Source organism: Carassius gibelio, chromosome B14 (genome assembly GCF_023724105.1).
Source record: "Carassius gibelio isolate Cgi1373 ecotype wild population from Czech Republic chromosome B14, carGib1.2-hapl.c, whole genome shotgun sequence".
Taxonomy (NCBI): Eukaryota; Metazoa; Chordata; class Actinopteri; order Cypriniformes; family Cyprinidae; genus Carassius; species Carassius gibelio.
In genome coordinates this window covers 16,519,144-16,540,404 of record NC_068409.1, presented here as the reverse complement: position 1 = coordinate 16,540,404, position 21,261 = coordinate 16,519,144, and the positions used below count along the sequence as shown (strand labels likewise).

Genomic DNA, 21,261 nt, shown 5'->3' with positions numbered 1-21,261 from the left:
AACTGCTGTAAAAAAGCACTTTATTTGTTTAACGTTTTGACAAACCAAATGTTATTGTACTTTTGTTCATACAGCAGAACCTTGAAAAAATAAAATTACACAATACATTACTTTTGATTTCATTATTGAATTTTGCGCATGTTGCGATTAATCGTGATTAATCGCAGAAAATAATGTGATTAATCGCGATTAAAATATTTAATCCTTGTCCAGCACTAATTTAAAGGTAACAAAATATGAAAAAGTATGGCGGATATTTAGGCCAAAGTGCATGGGTGAAGATACAAATATTTGTCATTATTTTATCTATCTATAAAAATACAGATAATATACAAATAAAATAAAGTGTTTTATTTTCATGTACAATAGGTGTATTTAGCAGGAGCAAATTGAATTGATTCCTATTAAAGCAACTGTATTCAAGTTTGTCAGTCAAGAGTGATTTTTTTCTGTGTGTTTGGTGTTTTATTATCAGTAAAGGAATAATTCACCCAAAAATACCTTCATGTACCCACTCTTAAACCTGAATGAGTTTCCTTCTTCTGCTAAACATAAACACTATTTTGAAGAAGGTAGAAAACCAAACAGTTGCTGGTCCACAATGACATTCATAGTATTTTTTTCTTACTATCAATGTGGACCAGCAACTGTTTACAGAGATTCTTCAAAATATCTTATTTTGTGTTCAGTACAATAATTAATTTAATATAGGTTTGGGACAACATGTGAGTGAATTTCCAACCTCTGAGTTTCTGACCATTGTCGCCTGCTCAAGCAACATGTGTTTCGCTCCTGCAATTTTCGTGTCCACTCCTTTAAACATTCTAATATTGTGTATAATTTTGGCACATCAGGGAGTCGTTCCGTTACTTTTAAACTGTTGCCATGGATTGATTTTCCCAAGTGGGTTAAAGGTCTAAAATATTGCATAAATTACATTTAAATTAAATGTTTGTTTTGAAACATTTTTGCATTCTAACGAATTTTCAAGAAACAGCTGAAAACACATCTCTAGCACTCTCTATGCTAATTTTTTTTTTATCTGCTTGTTGTTGTTGCTTTTTACTTGCTCCTGTAATATTCTCCCTCTCTATTATTTTACTATTTAACTATTTGTTTTATTTAAAATTAAAAAGAGTATTTAACACTAGCATTCTCTATTATTTGTCTATTTCTCTACTTATTTCATTATTATATATAATCAGGGGCAAGTCTCTGCGATTCTCCAGCTGTGATCCTTGAGTCTTGGGCCACTCAAACTCTCTTCCTCAGCATTCATTAGGACAATATAGACACACGTGCTCTTCCACGCAGATTTGTAACATCTTTAGTTGACTGGAAACTCTTTAATTATTGCGCTGATGGTGAAAATTGAGATTTTTAATGCTTTAGCTCTTTTCTTACATCCACTTTCAAAATGTATGATGCTGAACAATCATTTGCTGCACATCAGAAATATATTCTTTGATTTTACTTCTTGTGATCAATGATTAAGGGAATTTGGCCTTTGTGTGTCTCATCTTTGTAATCCTGTGAAAAAGGAGGCCAAGGCTGGACAATTTCATGTTCCTAGTCAACTAGTGTGATAAAGAAAAAAGCCAATATGAATGTAAATATTCTTGAGATATTTGAATCATAAGAAATTCTAAGTGTACCAATAATTGTTGCCATTGTGGAAAACTATTTTTTTCCCAATGTGATTTTCCCCCATTCTTTATTTTATTTTTATTTTTTTTAAATTAAAGGTTAGATTTTTTTACTTTATTTTATTATTATTTTTTTTATGAAATATCAAATTGACAAACAATGCCGACTTGATTTCACAGCCTTCTTTGATCATATTTACCAATGGTATGAATAATTCTGAGTGCAAATGCATGTGTAGAGAACACATTGACATATTGTGTTTCCATTAATTGGTCCTTAAATTTGAATTTGAAAATTTCCTAGAAACCCTGAATAAACTATTTTAAATCATATAGGAAGCTTACATGAGCATTGCGCTCCTTGTTTGATTAATACTTACAAACACCCACAGAAAAACAACACATTGCTTTGCATAAACTTTTATTGCTTCAAAATCAATGCAGACAAAGCATGCTGAAAAGTAATTAACCCAATTTTAACACATTTGTATTTATGGACAATGGATTTAATTCTTGTGCATATTTTAAGAAGGATCCATATGAATGCATGAAGTTGTGGATGTGCACAAGCTGCAGTGAAGCGTTTGTAAGACCTGCTCTACATCACACGTCTGATCTTCATGGTGACGGCCTTCAGAGATTTATAGCTGTTCTTCCAGTAGTACCAGAAGGGTCCACTCATGAAATTGTTGTCATCTTTCCCCCACCAATACAGACCAGTAGGGTTTGTATAATCACAATTTCTGTACCAAAACCCTCCTTGAATGTACTTTTTAGCACAGTTAGCTCCTGAATTATCTTTGTCAAAGGTGGAGAACTTATATCCATTATGATAACCAAAAGTTTGATCTGCAGAAAGGAGAAACTTTTATAAGAGGCACTTTAGTTCAATCGTCAAAAATGACTTTTTTTTTTATAACTTTAAAAAAACATTAGTTTATGCATGGTCTAATGCGTTATATTTTCATTATCAAAAAACATCTTTAGTTTGTTTCACCTGATCCTCCTTCTACGAAGCCGCTCACTTGCAGTTTGTATCCAGTAGCCTCAGAGCCCACAGAGAAAGAGTCATACACAGAATAAGCCTTATTCCCTTCAAAATCCTCCAAATCTGCTCTGAGTTTATACTGATATCTGTTGGTCAGCTCATGAAGAAACTCTAAACCTGTCGAAAACATAAAAGGTTACTTTTTTAGTAAATCAACAAATATAAATCTGCATTTAAACTGCAGTCTTGATTAAATGTACAAGTTTTCAATGTGTTCTTTTTTTTCCTTTTGTAGCCCAAAACATCATAAAAATCACTCACCCAGCCAGTATTCGCCTTCTTTATTACCGAAACCCTTCTTATAACTCTCCCATGGTCTAAAGAAATTCACCTCGCCGTCCATTCGCCTGAGAAACACCTGAAACATTCAGAAATCATTCATCACTTTCACACAAAATGATCATTTCACATCATTCATCTATTTAACTTTTAAATTTAACATGTAATACCCAGATAGAAGAAGAAGAGCACAAATGAAAGCACTGAGTTACAATTTGTATAATATTTAATAATAATATATGTTACTAAAAAATATGCAAAATGTTATCATCCAGTTGTACCACACCATGCAAATGATATCAATCACAACAAGAAAACTGAGAAGAAAAAAAAACTTTCTTGGAATATAAAATATTATTATTAAATAACATTATGTTTTAAATGAAAAAGTTTGTAGAACATAGTAAGAAATGTTTTTTGTAGCCTTTAAATAACAGAAAACCAGGCATTTCAACATTTTAGAAACACTTCAAAACAATGTTACCATAATATTTTTATAAACTACATTTGTTATCTGCATGGGAATCATGCTGAGATGCACCTGCTAATAAAATCTCTGAAGATTATAAAACATCAGCTCAAAGTGAAATGCGTACCGTCCAGTGTCCTCTGTCATTTACTCCACTGGAGACCATCTCACAGTAGACCTGCACCGGTCCATTTAATGAGTTGATGGTGTACACACCACTGACATTTTTCCCACTTGAATACACATCAGAGCAGTCTCTGGACAGAAAGCAATCTGATTTGACCTCTTCAGCGCACATCAAGACGGGAAACAGTGCAGACAAACACAGCAACACCTGAGAGACACAAACTCAAGATCTGAGTCTGATGATCGACGTCCGACAAAATCACACTCACATTCTCACATAGAGAAACTCACAATCATGTTAGTGATCATCGCTTCAGACGTCCAGCTCAGAGGATCAGACGCACCTGAAATACATTGAAATATATAAATAAATGCATTCTGTCATTTTCAAAATGACCAGAATAAACTCACCGTATGAGCTCAGAATCTTGTGAGTGTTCAACCGACGAATGTGTTTTTAAATATCTTTCTGTTTGTCAGGATCCTCCTCTTCATCTGACATTAAAAAAAAAACGTACAATCTTGATAGGACAGTCAGAGGTTTGATGCCATAAAAGGACACCATTCTGTTCATTTCATATTTTTTTAGAGCAACCTGCCTTATCATCTTAAGAGGAATTAAAAAATGTATTTATTTCATCTGAAAGTGTTGATAAAAAAAAGTGAAGTGACATTCAGCCAAAGTGATTGTATGCAACTGATTGCAACAGACAGCTTAAGAAAAAGAGTAAAGAAAACTCTTTTCTTAGTTTAAGGGGATTGATATGACCAGGTCCTGATGCCTTGGTTGACATGCAAATAATCAAACATCTTTAACATGATGTTGATGACTAAATAGGGTGACCATACATCCTCTTTTTGGACTTAAAAAACTGCAAAAAAAAATGGGATTTCTAAATCGCCGAAAATGTCCAGGATTCAGCTTTTGCTATTACAGTCGCCATTTATTGCATTTATTGCAAATTTTGTGTCCAGTCCTGCCTGCTCCTGCATACGTTCTAATTTTGCATATATTTTTTGTGTATCAGGGAGACCCTATGAATATGCAAAGTATTTTAATCTCTTTTGAATGAGTGCTCACCATTAACTTTCAGTTTCAGAATTTCTTTGTAAAGGAACCACAACTTACAAAATAAGATAATTGTGAGTATTAGCTCAGGATCTATTGAGTGGCAAATTTCATCTCTCATTAAATCTCTCATCTCAACCCGAGATCAGTGAAATCGGACTCTTAAAGTTCATGTTGGATACAGAGTTGTGCGATTTTTTTCATGGAATTGGGCTACTGTTGCAATGGGTTGATTTCCCCCCATGAGTTAAAGATTTGAAATACTGCATACATTAAATTTGACTGAAATACTTGTATTGAAACCTTTTCTATTCTATCTAAATTATGGTAGATGTTACGTTTTGTGAAATGTAGTAATTTGGGTCAATAATGCTAATTAATATTATGCTGAAAATGCATTTGTCCTGGTTTAGGAATGTCATGGATAAAGATGGCATTAGAATCGCTCGTAAGTGGCAGCAAATCCATGTTTTAATATATTATTTATTGAATCAATCAAACCAAACAAATTCATTCAGAATTTGTTTTAGAATTCAGTTTTATTTTGATCTCCTGGGTCCTTTATTAGCTTATAGCCCATTAGCATCAGCAGCGTGGTTGCTGCTAACCGCGCTTGCATTGCTAATACTCTGTTCACACACATTACCATTGCTTTACTCACTGTTACTTGCTTTAATGGCGGATGAATGTCGACCTTTACATTTACATTACATTTAATCATTTAGCAGACGCTTTTATCCAAAGCAACTTACAAATGAGAACAATAGAAGCAGTCAGGTCAACAAGAGAACAACAACAGTATACAAGTGCTATAACAAGTCTCAGTTAGTCTAGAACAGCCAGGTGTTTTTTTTTTTGTTTTTTTTTTATGAAAAGACAAGAAAAGAAGGAAAAGCACTAGTATTAGTTAGTTCAGGGCTGGCGAAAAAAGATGAGTCTTTAGATGTTTCTTGAAAATGAGTAAAGACTCAGCTGTACAAATTGAGATTGGGAGGTTATTCCACCAGCTGGGCACAGTCCAGGAAAAGGTCCATGAGAGTTACCTTGAATTCAGTACCTTGAATTTGATGCATGCGGCTACTGGTAGCCAGTGTAACCTGATGAGGAGAGGAGTAACATGAGCTTTTTTGGCTCATTGAAGACAATTTTTGGCTCATTGGGTCAATAATGCTAATTAATATTATGCTGAATATGCATTTGTCCTGGTTTAGGAATGCAAGGTACTCAATTCAAGGTACTGTGCCCAGCTGGTGGAATAACCTCCCAATCTTAATTTGCACAGCTGAGTCTTTACTCATTTTCAAGAAACATCTAAAGACTCATCTTTTTTCACCAGCCACTCAAGATGGCGCCGCCATGTCCGGTCGCCGTCCAGGTCGCTCTGCTTAGATTATGTTTTTATTTACTTTTTTACCTACTTTTGCTTTCTCTTTTTACACACATTACCTCTGCACTGATCATATACGAAAAGGAAACACTTTTGGACATTGGACACCGCTTCACTGACCTGTTTCAGGACACTTTATCCTCCAACCCATCGTGGCCATCTGAGATTCTCCGGAACACCGAGATGAACAATGGCCACCTGAATAACCACCCGAGGCGACGGAACAAGAAACTCCGCAGGAAACGTGCTGGGATTCGCAACAGACTGAGGAAAAGAGCACACAGCCCTCCTTTACCGAGCATTTTGCTCGCCAATGTCCAGTCTCTGGAGAATAAGATGGACGATCTTAGAGCCAGGATAAGTTTCCAACAGGACATTAGGGACTGTAACATCCTTTGTTTGTCTGAAACGTGGCTCACGCCCTTGGTCCCGGACGCTGCTGTAAAGCCGTCTGAAAACTTCTCTGTTTTACGGATGGACAGGACAGCCGAGGCCGGCAAATCCAAAGGCGGAGGAGTTTGTTTCATGATTAACAAGAAATGGTGTGACCCCAGGAATATCTCCACTCTGTCGCGCTCCTGCTCGCCTCATCTGGAACATTTATCCATTATTTGCCGCCCATTCTATCTGCCTCGGGAGTTTTCATCGATCATCATCACTGCTGTTTACATCCCTCCACAAGCAGACACTGGCTTGGCTTTGTCTGAGCTTCACGACGCGCTCAGCGGCAACATCAACAAACATCCTGACGCTGCTATTATCATTGCTGGGGACTTTAACAAAGCCAAACTCAGGCAAGTAATGCCTAATTTTTATCAACATGTATCCTGTCCAACCAGAGGACCGAATACACTGGATCATTGCTACACTCAGTTTAAGAATGCATACAAAGCACGCTCACTACCGGCTTTCGGCAAATCGGACCATGCCGCCATTTTTCTCACACCGGAATATAAACAACGGCTCGTTCAAGATCCCCCGGTGCAGAGGGTAGTGACGCGATGGTCCGACCAATCAGAAACAACGTTACAGGCGGCTCTTGATGACGTAGACTGGGACATGTTTCGTGCAAGTTCATCTGACGTCAGCGAGTTCACGGATGTAGCGTTAAGCTTCGTAAACACGCTAGCCGAACAAGCTACAGATACAATAACTATAAGGACATTCTCAAATCAGAAACCATGGGTGGACAGATCAATCCGTGCAGCAGTAAACAAATGCACTGCTGCTTACAACGCCGGTTTTCTATCAGGAAACATGAGCGAGTACAAAGCATCGTGCTATGCTCTCCGGCGCGCAGTAAGGGCTGCCAAACACAGATACAGGGAACGCATAGAGTCACATTTCCAGCTAAATGACTCCCGACGCATGTGGCAAGGACTAAGGACCATCTGTGACTTTGGAAATAAATCCTCTGCAGAGGTGAGAGCAGATCCGTCGCTGGCTGACGAGCTAAACACTTTCTACGGCCGCTTTGAAAGCAATCTAAGCAGTGCGAGTCTGCCGATCAGTGTGTCAGGAAGCAGCAGTCAGAGCTGCGATCATCATGCGATCACCGTGTCGGAGGACGAGGTTCGGAGGGCACTAAAGCGAGTGAATGTAAGGAAAGCAGCCGGACCTGATGGGATTTCTGGCCGTGTTCTGCGGTCCTGCGCTGATCAGCTCGCTGGTTTGTTTACATCCATTTTTAACGAGTCTCTTGCTACATCGGTGGTTCCTGCCTCATTCAAAAAATCGGTCATCATCCCTGTGCCTAAAAACAATAAACCCTCTTGTCTGAATGACTATCGTCCAGTTGCCCTCACATCAATAGTCATGAAGGTGTTTGAGGGACTGGTTAAAAACGTCATCTGCTCCTCCATCCCGGATACTTTGGACCCTCTTCAGTTTGCTTATCGCCAAAACAGATCCACAGATGATGCCATCTCTCACATCCTGCACTCTTCTCTCACACACATCGACAGCAATAACAGGAACTATGTAAGACTGCTATTTATTGACTATAGCTCAGCTTTTAATACTATAGTCCCCATAAATCTAGCTTCCAAACTCATAGACCTCGGACTGAATTCTTCACTCTGCGACTGGATCCTTGATTTCCTCACCGGCAGACCTCAAGTGGTGAAACTAGGCCAGTACACCTCCAGCTCCATCACCCTGAATGTAGGAGCCCCGCAGGGCTGTGTCCTGAGTCCCCTGCTCTACTCTCTCTACACACATGACCGCGTGTCTTCGCACAGCTCCACATCCATTATCAAATTTGCTGATGATACTGTGGTTCTGGGCCTCATTCACAACAATAATGAGACCGCATACTTGGATGAGATAGAGAAATTGACATCATGGTGCCAGGACAACTGTCTCTCTCTGAATGTGAGCAAAACTAAAGAACTGATTGTGGACTTCAGGAAGAGACAGCAGCAGCCCTATACTCCTCTTATGATCAGCGGGACCCCTGTGGAGAGGGTGAGCAGCTTCAAGTACCTTGGTGTAAACATCTCGGAGGACCTGACTTGGACTACTCACATTCAAACACAGGTTAATAAAGCCAGGCAAAGACTGTACCATCTGCGACAGCTGAGGAAATTCAGGGTCTCACCAGCAATCCTGAAAACTTTCTATTCTGGGGCTATAGAAAGTGTATTGACTCAGTGTATCTCAGTGTGGTTTGGGAACAGCTCCAGTCAAGACTGCAAAGCCCTGCAGAGAGTTGTGCGCTTAGCTGAGCGCATCTCAGGGTCTGCCCTCCCCTCTCTGCAGGACATCTACCTCAAACGCTGCAGAAGTAGAGCTGCAAAAATCATCAAAGACTCCACCCACCCCAGTAATCATATTTTCACTTTGCTGCCATTTGGTAAGCGCTTCCGTAGCCTGATGGCAAAAACTGAGAGACTCAGGAGGAGTTTCTTCCCCCAGGCCATCAGGCTCTTAAACTCTAAACCAGCTTCTTAACATCCTCATGCCTCCACTTAATGTTCACTTTATCATTTTCACTTTATTCACTACCTCACATTGACACACTGACAGTGTCAACCTGTTTTGCACATTTGCTTCTTGTACATTCCTGAGTATCTTAATATTTAAGACTACAGTAAAATGCATATATGCCCATTGTACATCCCTGTACATCTTAATATTTAAGACTACAGTTTACATTCATGCACATTATTTTGCGCTCTATATTTAATTCTACAATATACATTTTTTATATTTTATTCCTATATTTTTATTGTTTACTTTTATTTCATTCTTACATAGCTTTATTTATGTATATTTTCATCTGTGTTGTTTTCTTTAATAATTGCACTGTCCATGGAGCGGACCTGACTCACATTTCACTGCTGGTTATATATGCTATATATAATTTTGTATGTGACGAATAAAAATCTTGAATCTTGAATCTTGAATCTTGAACCCTCGCTGCTGCATTCTGGATCAATTGCAGAGGCTTGACAGTACATGCAGGAAGAGCCAGGAGAGCATTACAATAGTCCAGTCTGGAGAGAACAAGATCCTGGACAAGCAGTTGGATGGCTTGCTCTGACAGGAAGGGTCTAATCTTCCTAATGTTGTATAAGGCAAATCTGCAGGACGGGTCGTTGTAGCAATGTGTTCAGTGAAGCTTAACTGATGATCCATCACAACTCCTAGGTTTCTGGCTGTCCTGGAAGGATTTATGGTTGACGAACCCAGCTGTATAGAGAAGTTGTGATGAAGCAATGAGTTCGCTGGAATCACCAAGAGTTCAGTCTTTGTAAGGTTAAGCTGAAGGTGATGGTCATTCATCCAGCTAGAAATGTCACGCAGACAGGCAGAAATGCGACCAGCTACCATCCGGTCATCTAGTTGGAATGAGAAGTAGAGTTGGGTGTCATCAGCGTAGCAGTGATAAGAAAAGACATGTTTCTGAATGACAGATCTCAATGACGTCATGTAGATGGAGAAGAGAAGTGGTCCAAGTTCTGAGCCTTGAGGAACCCCAGTAGCAAGGTGTTTTGACTTAGAGACATCACCCCTCCTTTAATTACAGGTGAGGACACGTTTGAGCTGCATTCGGTGCAGCTCGAGCTGGAGGGGGCGGAGAAGCAGATTCGAGACCTGGAGGTGAGGGAGGCCCAGCTGAGAGAGCGGAGAGCCGCGCTGGAGTCATCCCGGGTTGACGCTCACAAGTCAGGGGTAAGTATACAGCGTGCTGCTAACAGTCCCACCACGTCTACTCTGTGTGTTTCTTTGCACAGGCCCGGTGCACCCAGGACACGATCTTCCCAGATGTCTTTCACCCTGGTGCCGGGACACCACGGACCCTGGGTGCATCCAGCGGAGGACGCGAGCCAGGCCTTCCCCCCTCCGGTCTTCGAGATCTCCACTTCAAAGTCAAGGTGTACTTCAAAATAGTCATGAACTAGATGAAATGACTGGCAACATGGGCATTTTTTTCTCTAATACATTAGAAGCTGTTGCCCCTATCAAATTGAAAAAGGTTAGAGAAAAACGTACTGTGCCCTGGTATAACAGTAATACTCACTCTCTCAAGAAAGATACTCGTACTATTGAATGCAAATGGAGAAAAACTAACTTGGAAGTTTTTAGAATTGCATGGAAAAACAGTATGTCCAGCTATAGACAGGCTCTAAAAACTGCTAGCACAGAGCATTTTATTTAGGATAGTGGCTAAATGAACAAATTACCAGACGCCACCTGATTCAAATATTCCATCAATGTTTAATAGTAATGACTTTATGAATTTCTTCACTGACAAAATAGATAACATTAGAAATACAATAGCGAATGTAGATTCTACAGCATCTAACACTTCCATCGCACCCAAAGATAAACTGCAGTGCTTTACAACCATAGGACAGGAAGAGCTAAATAAACTTATCACTGTATCTAAACCAACAACATGTTTATTAGATCCTGTACCATTAAAGGGGGGGTGAAATGCTATTTCATGCATATTGAGTTTTTTACACTGTTAAAGAGTTGGATTCCCATGCTAAACATGGACAAAGTTTCAAAAATTAAGTTGTACGTTTGAAGGAGTATTTTTGTTCCAAAAAAACCTCTTCCGGTTTGTCACAAGTTTTGGAAAGTTTTTTTCGAGTATGGCTTTGTGTGACGTTAGATGGAGCGGAATTTCCTTATATGGGTCCTGAGGCACTTCTGCCGGAAGAGCGCGCGCTCCCGTATAGCAGAGCACTGAGAACACAACAGACTTCACTGATCAGAGCGAGAGCGTCGCGAAAAGTCACAAAAGAAGCGTGTTTTTGGTTGCCAGGGCAAGACAACCCTGCACAGATTACCAAAAGAGAAACAGCATTAAGGGACCAGTGAATGGAGTTTATTTTTACAGAGCATCAACGGAGTTGTGCAAGTGTTTTTGTTTGTTCCCTGCATTTCGAAGATGCTTGTTTTATGATGCTTATTTCTTAAGGATAATGTAGTCCCAACGAAAAAGGGTCACGATCGTGTGTTGGAACCGCAGGCGGTGAGTAAAACTGCTTCAAATATCTCTGTGTTGTTAACTAAGCTATCGGCGCGTAAGCACATCAAGATAACAACATGCGATGTTGTCATCAAACTGCACTTTCACATGTACAGCTTAAAAAAAAAAAAAAGACGACATAAAGTGGAACTTAGTCATTTTCCAAAACCGCTAAGCAAATATATACAGTTTCAGTACATACCACATAGCATACCGCCTTTGCTGATGCTGCTCTTGTTAAATTTCAGCCTCTGGATCTGTGTCACAGCTTCCAGACGCTCTCAACGCAAAAGCCTACTGGCGCTCGTGATTCTTTAGCTCCGCCCACACGTAACGCCTCTAGGCGCTCGTGTTTTTCCAGTAAAAATCGGTACAGACTATCTTTCTCTTATAAATATAATAAAAATAAAGACTTTTTGGAGTTATGAAGGATGCAGTACTACTCTATAGGTACTCAAGATGAACAGGATATTGAGTGAAAACGAGCATTTCACCCCCCCCCCCCCCCCCCCCTTTAAATTAAATTAATGAAAGAGTTGTTACCTGTAGCTGAAGAACCGCTTCTCAATATAATTAACTTGTCGTTATCTTTAGGTCACGTCTCAAAATCTTTTAAGCTGGCGGTTATTAAGCCTCTTATTAAGAAACCAAAACTAGATCCTAGTGAACTGGCAAATTATAGGCCTATTTCAAATCTTCCATTTATGTCTAAAATTTTTGAAAAAGTTGTGTCTGCTCAATTGAGCTTCTTCCTGCAAAAAAAAAAAAAAAAACTATTGTAATGCACTTCTAGGTGGTTGTCCTGCTTCTTCAATAAACAAGCTACAGGTAGTCCAAAATGCAGCAGCTAGAGTCCTTACCAGGTCAAGAAAATATGATCATATTACCCCAATTTTGGCTACCTATTAAGTTCCGTATCAGTTACAAATTATCATTACTTACCTATAAGGCCCTAACTAGCCTTCTACCACGCTACAATCCATCACTCTCCCTAAGGTCACAAAACGCTGGACTTTTGGTAGTTCCTAGGATAGCAAAGTCCAATAAAGGAGGTAGAGCTTTTTCACATTTGGCTCCCAAACTCTGGAATAGCGTTCCTGATAATGTTCGGGGTTCAGACACACTGTCTCTGTTTAAGTCTAGATTAAAAACGCATCTCTTTCACCAAGCATAATATCCCAAAGATCATTTATTATAAAACATGGAATATGACATGTTTGGGGGGTGTTTAAAGAAAGAGCCATTTTGATGTGTACCATTTTAAAAGCAAATGGGTTTGCATAATCCTGCCCAGTCTCCAGAAGAGGGCATAGTGTATACATCTCTGTTTTGCATACCTACAGCAATAAACAGTCGGTAGAAGCTACATGACTGAGAGCGAGATAACCAGTGTTAAGCCATACGTTTGAACCTAAAACGTAAAAAAAAAAAACTATGAAACTGAACCAGGACATCTCGGAAATGTTATTTGAAACTTTTATGTACTTGAAGAGTTTTCACAACCCATTTACATTGAAAGATGACTAACGCACATACACACAGATACTTTGATAATTTTTCTGCTATGCGCTTTATTAAAATCACACACAAAAATATGGTTAAAATGTTAGCTGAGCACTATAACCACATTATTTTGAGACACATTACTTTCAAAAATGAAAGGGACCCAGTGCATCCTCAGTGGCTCAGATCTTTTGATAAAATGATGACTCTTATATGTTCAGTCTTACATCCAAACACAGAACACCAGCATTGCTTACAAGACATTGTACAAGAGATTTAACTTAAAGACCCTCACCATGCAATGTTTAAAATAAACAAGCACATATATGTATATGTAACATATGTATCATAACTTTGAGATCATCTTCTGAGAATGTTCCCTGTTAGCTGTTTAAGCAGTAAACTGTCATAACGTTCACCTTGGAGATGGAAAATGTTTCTTTTTTGAGACCCAAATTCAGACCCAGAACAATAAATCCTACAGAAGAGGTGGGAGTTCAAAGGAGGAATTTTTATTTTAGGCTACCAAACTGCATGGAGAGGAAGAGTAGATATAAGTCATGATCTGCAAGATTAACCACAATCTGATGTGATCCAACCACCTCAGAGACAACCAGTGTTGAGCTGCTGCAAGAGCTTTTGAAGAAGAGTTCTCAAAGAGTCAAAGAGTTCTCGTGTGTTCTGATTGGTGGATGATGATGATGATGAGTGGATAAAGACTGGAGCAACCAAATAGTGAGAGAGTGATCTGCTCACCTGGTTATGTTTGTTGATATTTCGACGTGGAAAGCAGTTTGGAATGGAAATATTGATATTTTGTTTGTTAACAACATACTTTTCGTACCTTAATTTCAGTAAATGTTATAAAATAAGAGAACTAAACCAATAGTAGCGCTTTCAGTGTCATTTGATTTGGATGGGAACTTCGGATTGTGAATCAGTCAGTTCGGGAGTTCTGGGCGTGATTCATTTGAGTCAGTTTGGGAGTTCAAAGCGGGTTTGCAAATCATTTGAGTCAGTTTGGGAGTTCGAAGAGGGTTCGCGAATCATTTGAGTCAGTTCAGGAGCTCGGAGCGGGTTCGCGAATCATTTGAGTCAGTTCGGGAGCTTGCGAATCATTTGAATCAGTGCGAGAGTTCGGAGCGGAATCGCAAATCATTTGAGTCAGTTTCGGGATGGCGGATCAATTGAATCAGTTCGGGAGTTCGGAGCGGGATCGCGAATCATTTGAGTCAGTTAGAGAGTTCGGAGCGGGATCGCGAATCATTTGAATCAGTTCAGGAGTTCTTAGCGGGTTCGCGAATCATTTGACTCAGTTTGGGGATCGCGAATCATTTGAATCAGTTTGGGAGTTCATCCAGGGTTCGCGAATCATTTGAGTCAGTTCGGGAGTTCAAAGTGGGTTCGCGAATCATTTGAGTCAGTTTGGCAGTTCGGAGCGTGAATCATTTGAGTTCGGAGCGGGATCGCGAATCATTTTAATCAGTTCAGGAGTTCTTAGCAGGTTCACGAATCATTTGACTCAGTTTGGGGATCGCGAATCATTTGAATCAGTTTGGGAGTTCATCGAGGGTTCGCGAATCATTTGAGTCAGTTCGGGAGTTCAAAGCGGGTTCGCGAATCATTTGAGTCAGTTTGGCAGTTCGGAGTGTGAATCATTTGAGTCAGTTCTGGAGTTCGGAGCGAGAATCATTTTAATCAGTTTGGGAATTCGGAACGGTTTCGCGAATAATTTGAGTTAGTTTGGGAGTTCGGAGCGTGAATCATTTGAGTCAGGAGTTCGGAGCTGGATAGCGATTCATTTGAGCCATTTGAGTGGAAGTTGGGGTTCGCGAATCACATCTGTATATGGATAGGCATTTTTAACTAATTTAGTAGCTAGTTCTAATTACGTTTTCCACAAGTGTTTAGGTGTGATATGTAAAGTCGTATTTTTTTGTTTTAATGATGTGCCTTTTAAGAGTATCAAGTATATTCAAAAATTAAACAAATCGTGCCTAAAAAGTGCACGCATCTAGGCTAATGTAAAGTTACATTATGAAGTCATACTAGTGCGCATGGCGCGTGTGCATTTTGAGTGCGTTCTTTCATTGCGTTATTCGGTGTATTCAGAAGCATTTATGAATGCATGTGAATGATCACAAAATTCAAGATATGGGGGTTTGAAAATGTATATATTTATATAATTTTATGTAGTTAATCAATATCACACGAAGCGTGCCATTTCAGTTTTTCTCCAAAAATCTGCATGATTAAAATGTGATATTAAGTTATTACAAACAATAATTTATTATATTATATATTATAGAACCTTTTTTAGCATAAAAGGTTCTTTAGAGTTGAGTAAAGAACCATATGGTTCTATATTGAACCCCAATGAACCCTTTTTTTCTAAGAGTGTACTCTTCAACACCACAGCCAGTGTTTTTAAATGTTGTGAAACATTTGGTAAAATTTTAGTAAATATAAAAAAGTGTTTGTTTTTCTAATAGTGTATTTACATTTGTTATTTAACTTCTAATTTGCCATAATTACATTGCCTTATATAAGCTGTATCTTATATGCTGTTTACATGTTAATTATTAAAGTTTACTAAAGATCTCAGGCCTTTTAGCGGTTACAAAAGGATGTGAAATTAACTTCTCCTTCTGTGACAGCTGACCCATGACTCGCTGAAAAGTGATCAAAGGAGATCGCTGGAGTGAAAAAGGAAGCACAACAATGATTCCACTTCTAAATAACAAGTTTTGAAATTCTTGCAGTGTCTTGAAATGCTCTAGGTGAACTTCAATCATGAATTAACTGCTGAAAACATGTATTTAACAGAAACACTTCAGACCAAACAAGACCCCTTAATGTCACATGCAAGAGTGAAATGACATTACGTTTAAGGTCTAATTCTGTCAGATTAATGGTTTTATCTGTGTATCTGTCTGCAGCTACTGGCATTTATTACAAAATATGGCTAAAGAGTATGTAATCACCCCTTTCTGTTATTGGTTTTGGCTGTTATAGTCATTTCTATGAGGATAAATCTTAACTTCTAGGGCAGGGGTTCTCAAATTCTACAAAAAAACTTGTTTTTAATAAACATGCATAACAAATCAACACAATTTTAAATGTACTTGATTTAAAATAAAGTGGCTTTTGCATTCAAAATTCATAGCAAGTGTAAAAGTGGTAAAACAATTAATTTTATGTATGTTAAAATATGTCCCAGTATTGGACTTCTTTTGTTTTGTCATTTCATTTTGGTCTTGTCACCTTGTCTGTCCAGTTCTTGTTTGCACTTATTTGGTTTGTTTCCTTATTTCATTTTTCATTTCATTATTAGTTATTAACCATTGTGTTCACCTGTCTGCCCTGTGTGACGGGCCACAACAAATAACTCAATGGACACTGTATGGGAACACTGGACACTGCTATAATAAGTCTAATGGCCATAATCTAAGTGATAACAATAAATAAATAAAATAACTCATACAGAATGATGAAGTGTTGCCCAATTTTGTCAAAAGTCATATGCTCACTGGATGTCACGACAACAATGTCAAGCAGGAAACTTTAAATATCTCGCCTTCGCTTTCATTTTGGACCATCTCTAAAAAGACTTAAAAAACTAAACAAATGATTTACAAGTTTAACATGCATTTATCAAAATAGCAAATATAATTAGTGCTCTTGAAATATGAAATGGTGGCAGGTCAGGATTGAATTCCCTCCGGGTCTTTGAGAAGTGCTTATGAATTAATACTAAGACTTTGAGAACTGTTGTTCTAGGGAATCACTTAATGCACTTGTGTAAAAAGGAATTATTTTTCTGAGTCTGGTGAGGATGTAATTGTGTATGTAACGAATAAAAATATTGGCATTTAAAAACTGTCTTGCAAGTAAAACGTCTCAAATTTCTTGTTTTCTTGGCATGATTATTTAAAGGTTACAAAAACATTTCTTACATAGTTCTACTAACTCTTTAACCCAAAATATTTGGGTTATATATTTTTTTATATATTATATTTAAATAACTATTTTTATTATTCTAATAATGGTTTTGGTCCAGTTTTCTCGACATGATTAAAATGTTATTTAAAGGTTTGGAAAATTTGGTAACACTTTAGATTAGAACCCGCAACGTTTTACTGACCTAACAACAACAGTCTTATAAAACAGGCTGTGTACTTTTTTATAGCATACACATATAAAACATACTGGTAATTGTTTCAATCCAAACACTCGGTTGAGACTGTTGGGTTAGGAAACTGGCTTGATTTTACCCAATTTGGTTTGGTATCAGTAATAAATATGGAGGCTTTTGTCCGAGTATGTTTTCACAACATTGAGTGGCGACTGATGAGCGGTAACACCCAAATCCAAGGCGATTCACATTCACAGCCCATTTAAAAATTCAAAAACATTAAAAAAAAAATGTACACAGTTGAACATGCGTGAATTGTGTTCTGCATTTGTGAAATGTATTTTATGAATATCTATATTCTTATTTTGTTCACGTGAATTATTATTATTTTTTCGTGCACGTTTATTATTTCGCATACATGTGCACTAGGTTATTAATGTGTGCATCGCGTCTTTTTCTTGAATTGTTATTGAGATCATTCTGGCTCCATAATATGCAGTGAATGTGAATCGCCCTTAGACTGTATAAAAACACCTCGGATTTGCGTGTGTATTTTTGAGACTTTCCTGGCAGCGGAGTTCTAGCATAGTGTCAAACTGATATCGAGCAAATCTCAGACCTGTCAATTCATATTTCATGTTACATGCATATTGCAGTTAATCATGGTTAGGTAATTTCATGTACATTTTAGTCCCAAAGTATTAAGAAAACGTTAATAAACTCTAATTAATGAATACATCTTATGCAGCAACTGTAACAACTGACTTGTTTTGAATGTTTTAATTCTGACATAAAATAATAACAAGAACAAGAAACTTTAACAATGCATAAAGCTTTACACCTTGGACATGTACAAAGTTATGGTGTCCTGTTATAAACAAACCAAAACATGTAGTAATAATGCATGACTTAAAAAGCTGTTGAAACTTTCAAAAAGAATGGGTTGCAACATGACTGTTTTGAAAGAGTTACAGTTCCAAATGAAACTCTACTTTCAAATCTCCCCATAACGTTTGTTGGAGGATGAAGTAGGAATAGTAGGGTTACGGGTGTCTCAGCAGCTAATTATACATCATCAGCCTCACAATTATGAAATAAATAGTATCTGCAGCATAAACAAACTTAAATTAAATGTACAGACCTCCAGTGTTTGCATGTTATCACATTGTCATCACTTGAATGCAAGCCAAACCAGGACTTTACACACAAGACAAGCTCTGCAGTGACAGCCCTTTCATATTCTCAATAAATTAGTCTTACATCAAAAACATAATTTTATGCTTTACACTGAGGCTCTGAATCTAATATAATAATAATAATAATAATAATAATAATAATAATAATAATAATAATAATAATAATGCATTTTATTTAAGGCGCCTTTCAAACCACTCAAGGTCACCGTACAACAAGTAACAATATTAAAACAGAAAATAACAGCAAATAACAATGTCAATAAAAAACAGCAATAATAATAAATAAATAAGAAAAAATAAAAATACTGGACTTGAGTGCACAAAGTAAACACAGAAGATAAGCAGTTCTGAATAAATTAGTTTTAAGTTTGACTTTAAATTGAGATAAAGAGTCTGAATTAGGGATGTTGACTGGGAGAGAATTCCAAAGACGAGGAGAAACACGACTAAAGGCCCTATGGCCCATGGTGGTTAGGCGAGCTGAAGGTGTATGGATGAGACCCAGTGAAGAGGAACGGAGAGTTCGAGAAGGTGTGTAAGGATGTAAGAGGTCTGAAAGGTAAGGTGGAGCAAGGTTATGAAGAGATTTGTGTGTGAGGAGGAGAATTTTAAATTCAATCCAAAAGTTGATAAGAAGCCAATGTAGCTGTTGAAGTGATGGGGTGATGTGTTCAATAGGTGAAGTCCGGGTTATGATATGAGCTGCAGAATTCTGAATCAGCTGGAGTTTATGAGGAGATCTGTGTGGTAGACCAGATAATAGAGAGTTACAATAATGGATGCGGGAGGTGACAAGGGAATGAACAAGAATAGAGGAACTATGCGGAGTGAGAAATGGATGGAGGCGAGCAATATTGGTGAAATTAAAATAACAAGACCTGGTTATGTTATTAATGTGAGCATCAAATGATAAGGTACTGTCAAAGATGACCCCCAAATTCCTAGCCTGGCAGGAGGGAGAAATGGAAGAACCATCAATGGATAATGAAAAACTGCATGAATTAGAGAGAGTAGAATTAGTACAAATGTCTTACTGGAATTAAGTTTGAGGAAATTGGCAGAAAACCAAACATTTATTTCATGAAGGCAGTTGGTAAGACAGGCGGGAGGGAGAATGGAATCAGGGTTTGTAGAAATGTTAAGCTGAGTGTCATCGGCTTAACAGTGAAATTTAATACTGAATTTTGACAAGATATTGCCAAGTGGGAGAAGGTTAATTAGGAACAATAGGGGGCCTAGGACAAAGCCCTGGGGGACACCACAGCTAACAGGAGAAGGTTGGGAATTAAATTTCTTTAGTTGTACAAACTGTGTGCGGTTTGAAAGGTATGAAGTGAACCAGGCATAAGGAATATCAGTGATACCAATGCCAGATAGTCGATGCAAGAGAATACTGTGTGAAATTGTGTCAAAAGCTGCACTCAAGTCAAGTAGAACAAGAATAGATAACCACGCGTCATCAGCAGCCATTAAAAGGTCATTCGTTACTCTCACTAGTGCAGTTTCAGTGCTATGCTTAGGACGAAACCCTGACTGAAAACACTCATACAAGTTATTATTACTAAGATGAGCATGAACCTGTGTTGCCACTGCTTTTTCAACAAAAAAATAATAATAAATGGAAGATTTGAGATTTGATAATGCGCCATGTGAAAAAGAAGTGCGCTTAAGTATATATTTATAATGTGTACTTATTGCAGAAATAATATACTTTTAAAGAACACACATAAGAGCAAATTAAATGTTATTTTCGGCACTTAAGTACATTTTATTTGTAATTAATTTCAAATAAATCTTATTTTAACATTATATTAAAAGTGGCTGTTTGCGGCTGAATGAAATGGTGCTAAGATGGATAAATAATAATGTGAAATGAGGTGAGAAATTTTACATCTCGATTCTGTTGAAGATCATTCAATCTGTGATTGTCACACAATAAAATGTGATATATGACTTGACTGTTTTGTGAAAAATATTTTAAATACACATTCTTATGAAAAATTATTCGCAATCGTTAGACGGAAATGTATGGGGGGGGATATATTTCTTAGCTTAATTTAACTACTTTATGTATCATAAAACCCAGATTAATGGTATTCTTTGTAAAGAAAACACTCTAAGCTTTCAAATGAACCCATATATGGGCTGATACCATATAAGGAAGGCTTTGCAAATGAAACACAAACATTTTGTATGCTATTTTTTGACCCGGTACCGGGTCCGCAGAGTTAGAAAGAGTCTGGAGAACAATGCAAAATCACTTATATACAAAAGTACCTAATCTGGCCATCATAGAAAACATCATTCTGTAAGATGTATTAGCCTGATTCCTGATTGGGGACCTCAAAATGTCCACAAGGTCATTATTTATTACTATCCTTGTGGAGTCCTTTTGTCCCCATGACATATAGCATTACTAACACATAAAAACACACACTTAGTACAAAAAATCAAGAACATTATCATTCCATGTACAACAAACAAAGACCTTATTGTAAAACATGAGCAAACTGTGTTACTTGTACCCTTGGTTTCACAGACAATGCTTAAGACCAGCCCTGGACTAAAATGTAATTCTGAGTGGTTTCAACTAAAAGACAATTGCACTGACTGATCTTTAAAAAAAAAAAAAAAAAAAAAAAAAAAAAACTTTGTTTTGTCTCAAGATGCACAACAGTAATGTTTTTCTAAGGCATGTTACTGAAAATGACTTAAACGTCCTTACTTAACTATGATCCTTGCTTAGTCTAAGGCCTGTCTGTGAAACCAGGACATTAGTTCTCAAACCTGTACTAGCACCAACTTTAAATAGGACCGAAAGTTTTCTTCAAAAATCTGGGATCCTCCTCTTTATCTGACATTTACATGAAAAATAAAAAATAAAAACACTTCAAATCTCTTTAGGACAGTAATGGGTT

The 21,261-nt window shown here is 37.7% G+C and overlaps 1 protein-coding gene across 3 annotated transcripts in view; it reads right to left on the bottom strand.

Annotated features, from left to right (window-relative positions):
• Positions 1-2,050: 2,050 nt before the first annotated feature.
• The window catches only part of LOC127971099 (microfibril-associated glycoprotein 4), an 89,943-nt gene continuing 70,732 nt past the window's right edge, over positions 2,051-21,261 (bottom strand). For 2 of the 3 annotated variants that reach the window (XM_052573891.1, XM_052573896.1), the window contains exons 4-7: positions 3,570-3,725; positions 2,956-3,052; positions 2,644-2,811; positions 2,051-2,495 (exon numbers count right to left, since the gene is read on the bottom strand). In XM_052573891.1, the coding sequence (XP_052429851.1) occupies positions 2,245-2,495; positions 2,644-2,811; positions 2,956-3,052; positions 3,570-3,725 (672 nt within the window). In that variant the 3' untranslated portion in view covers positions 2,051-2,244. Of the gene's footprint in view, positions 2,496-2,643; positions 2,812-2,955; positions 3,053-3,569; positions 3,777-3,859; positions 3,913-3,979; positions 4,000-21,261 lie in introns of those variants that run through there. The other variant, XM_052573895.1, reaches the window with a different exon arrangement.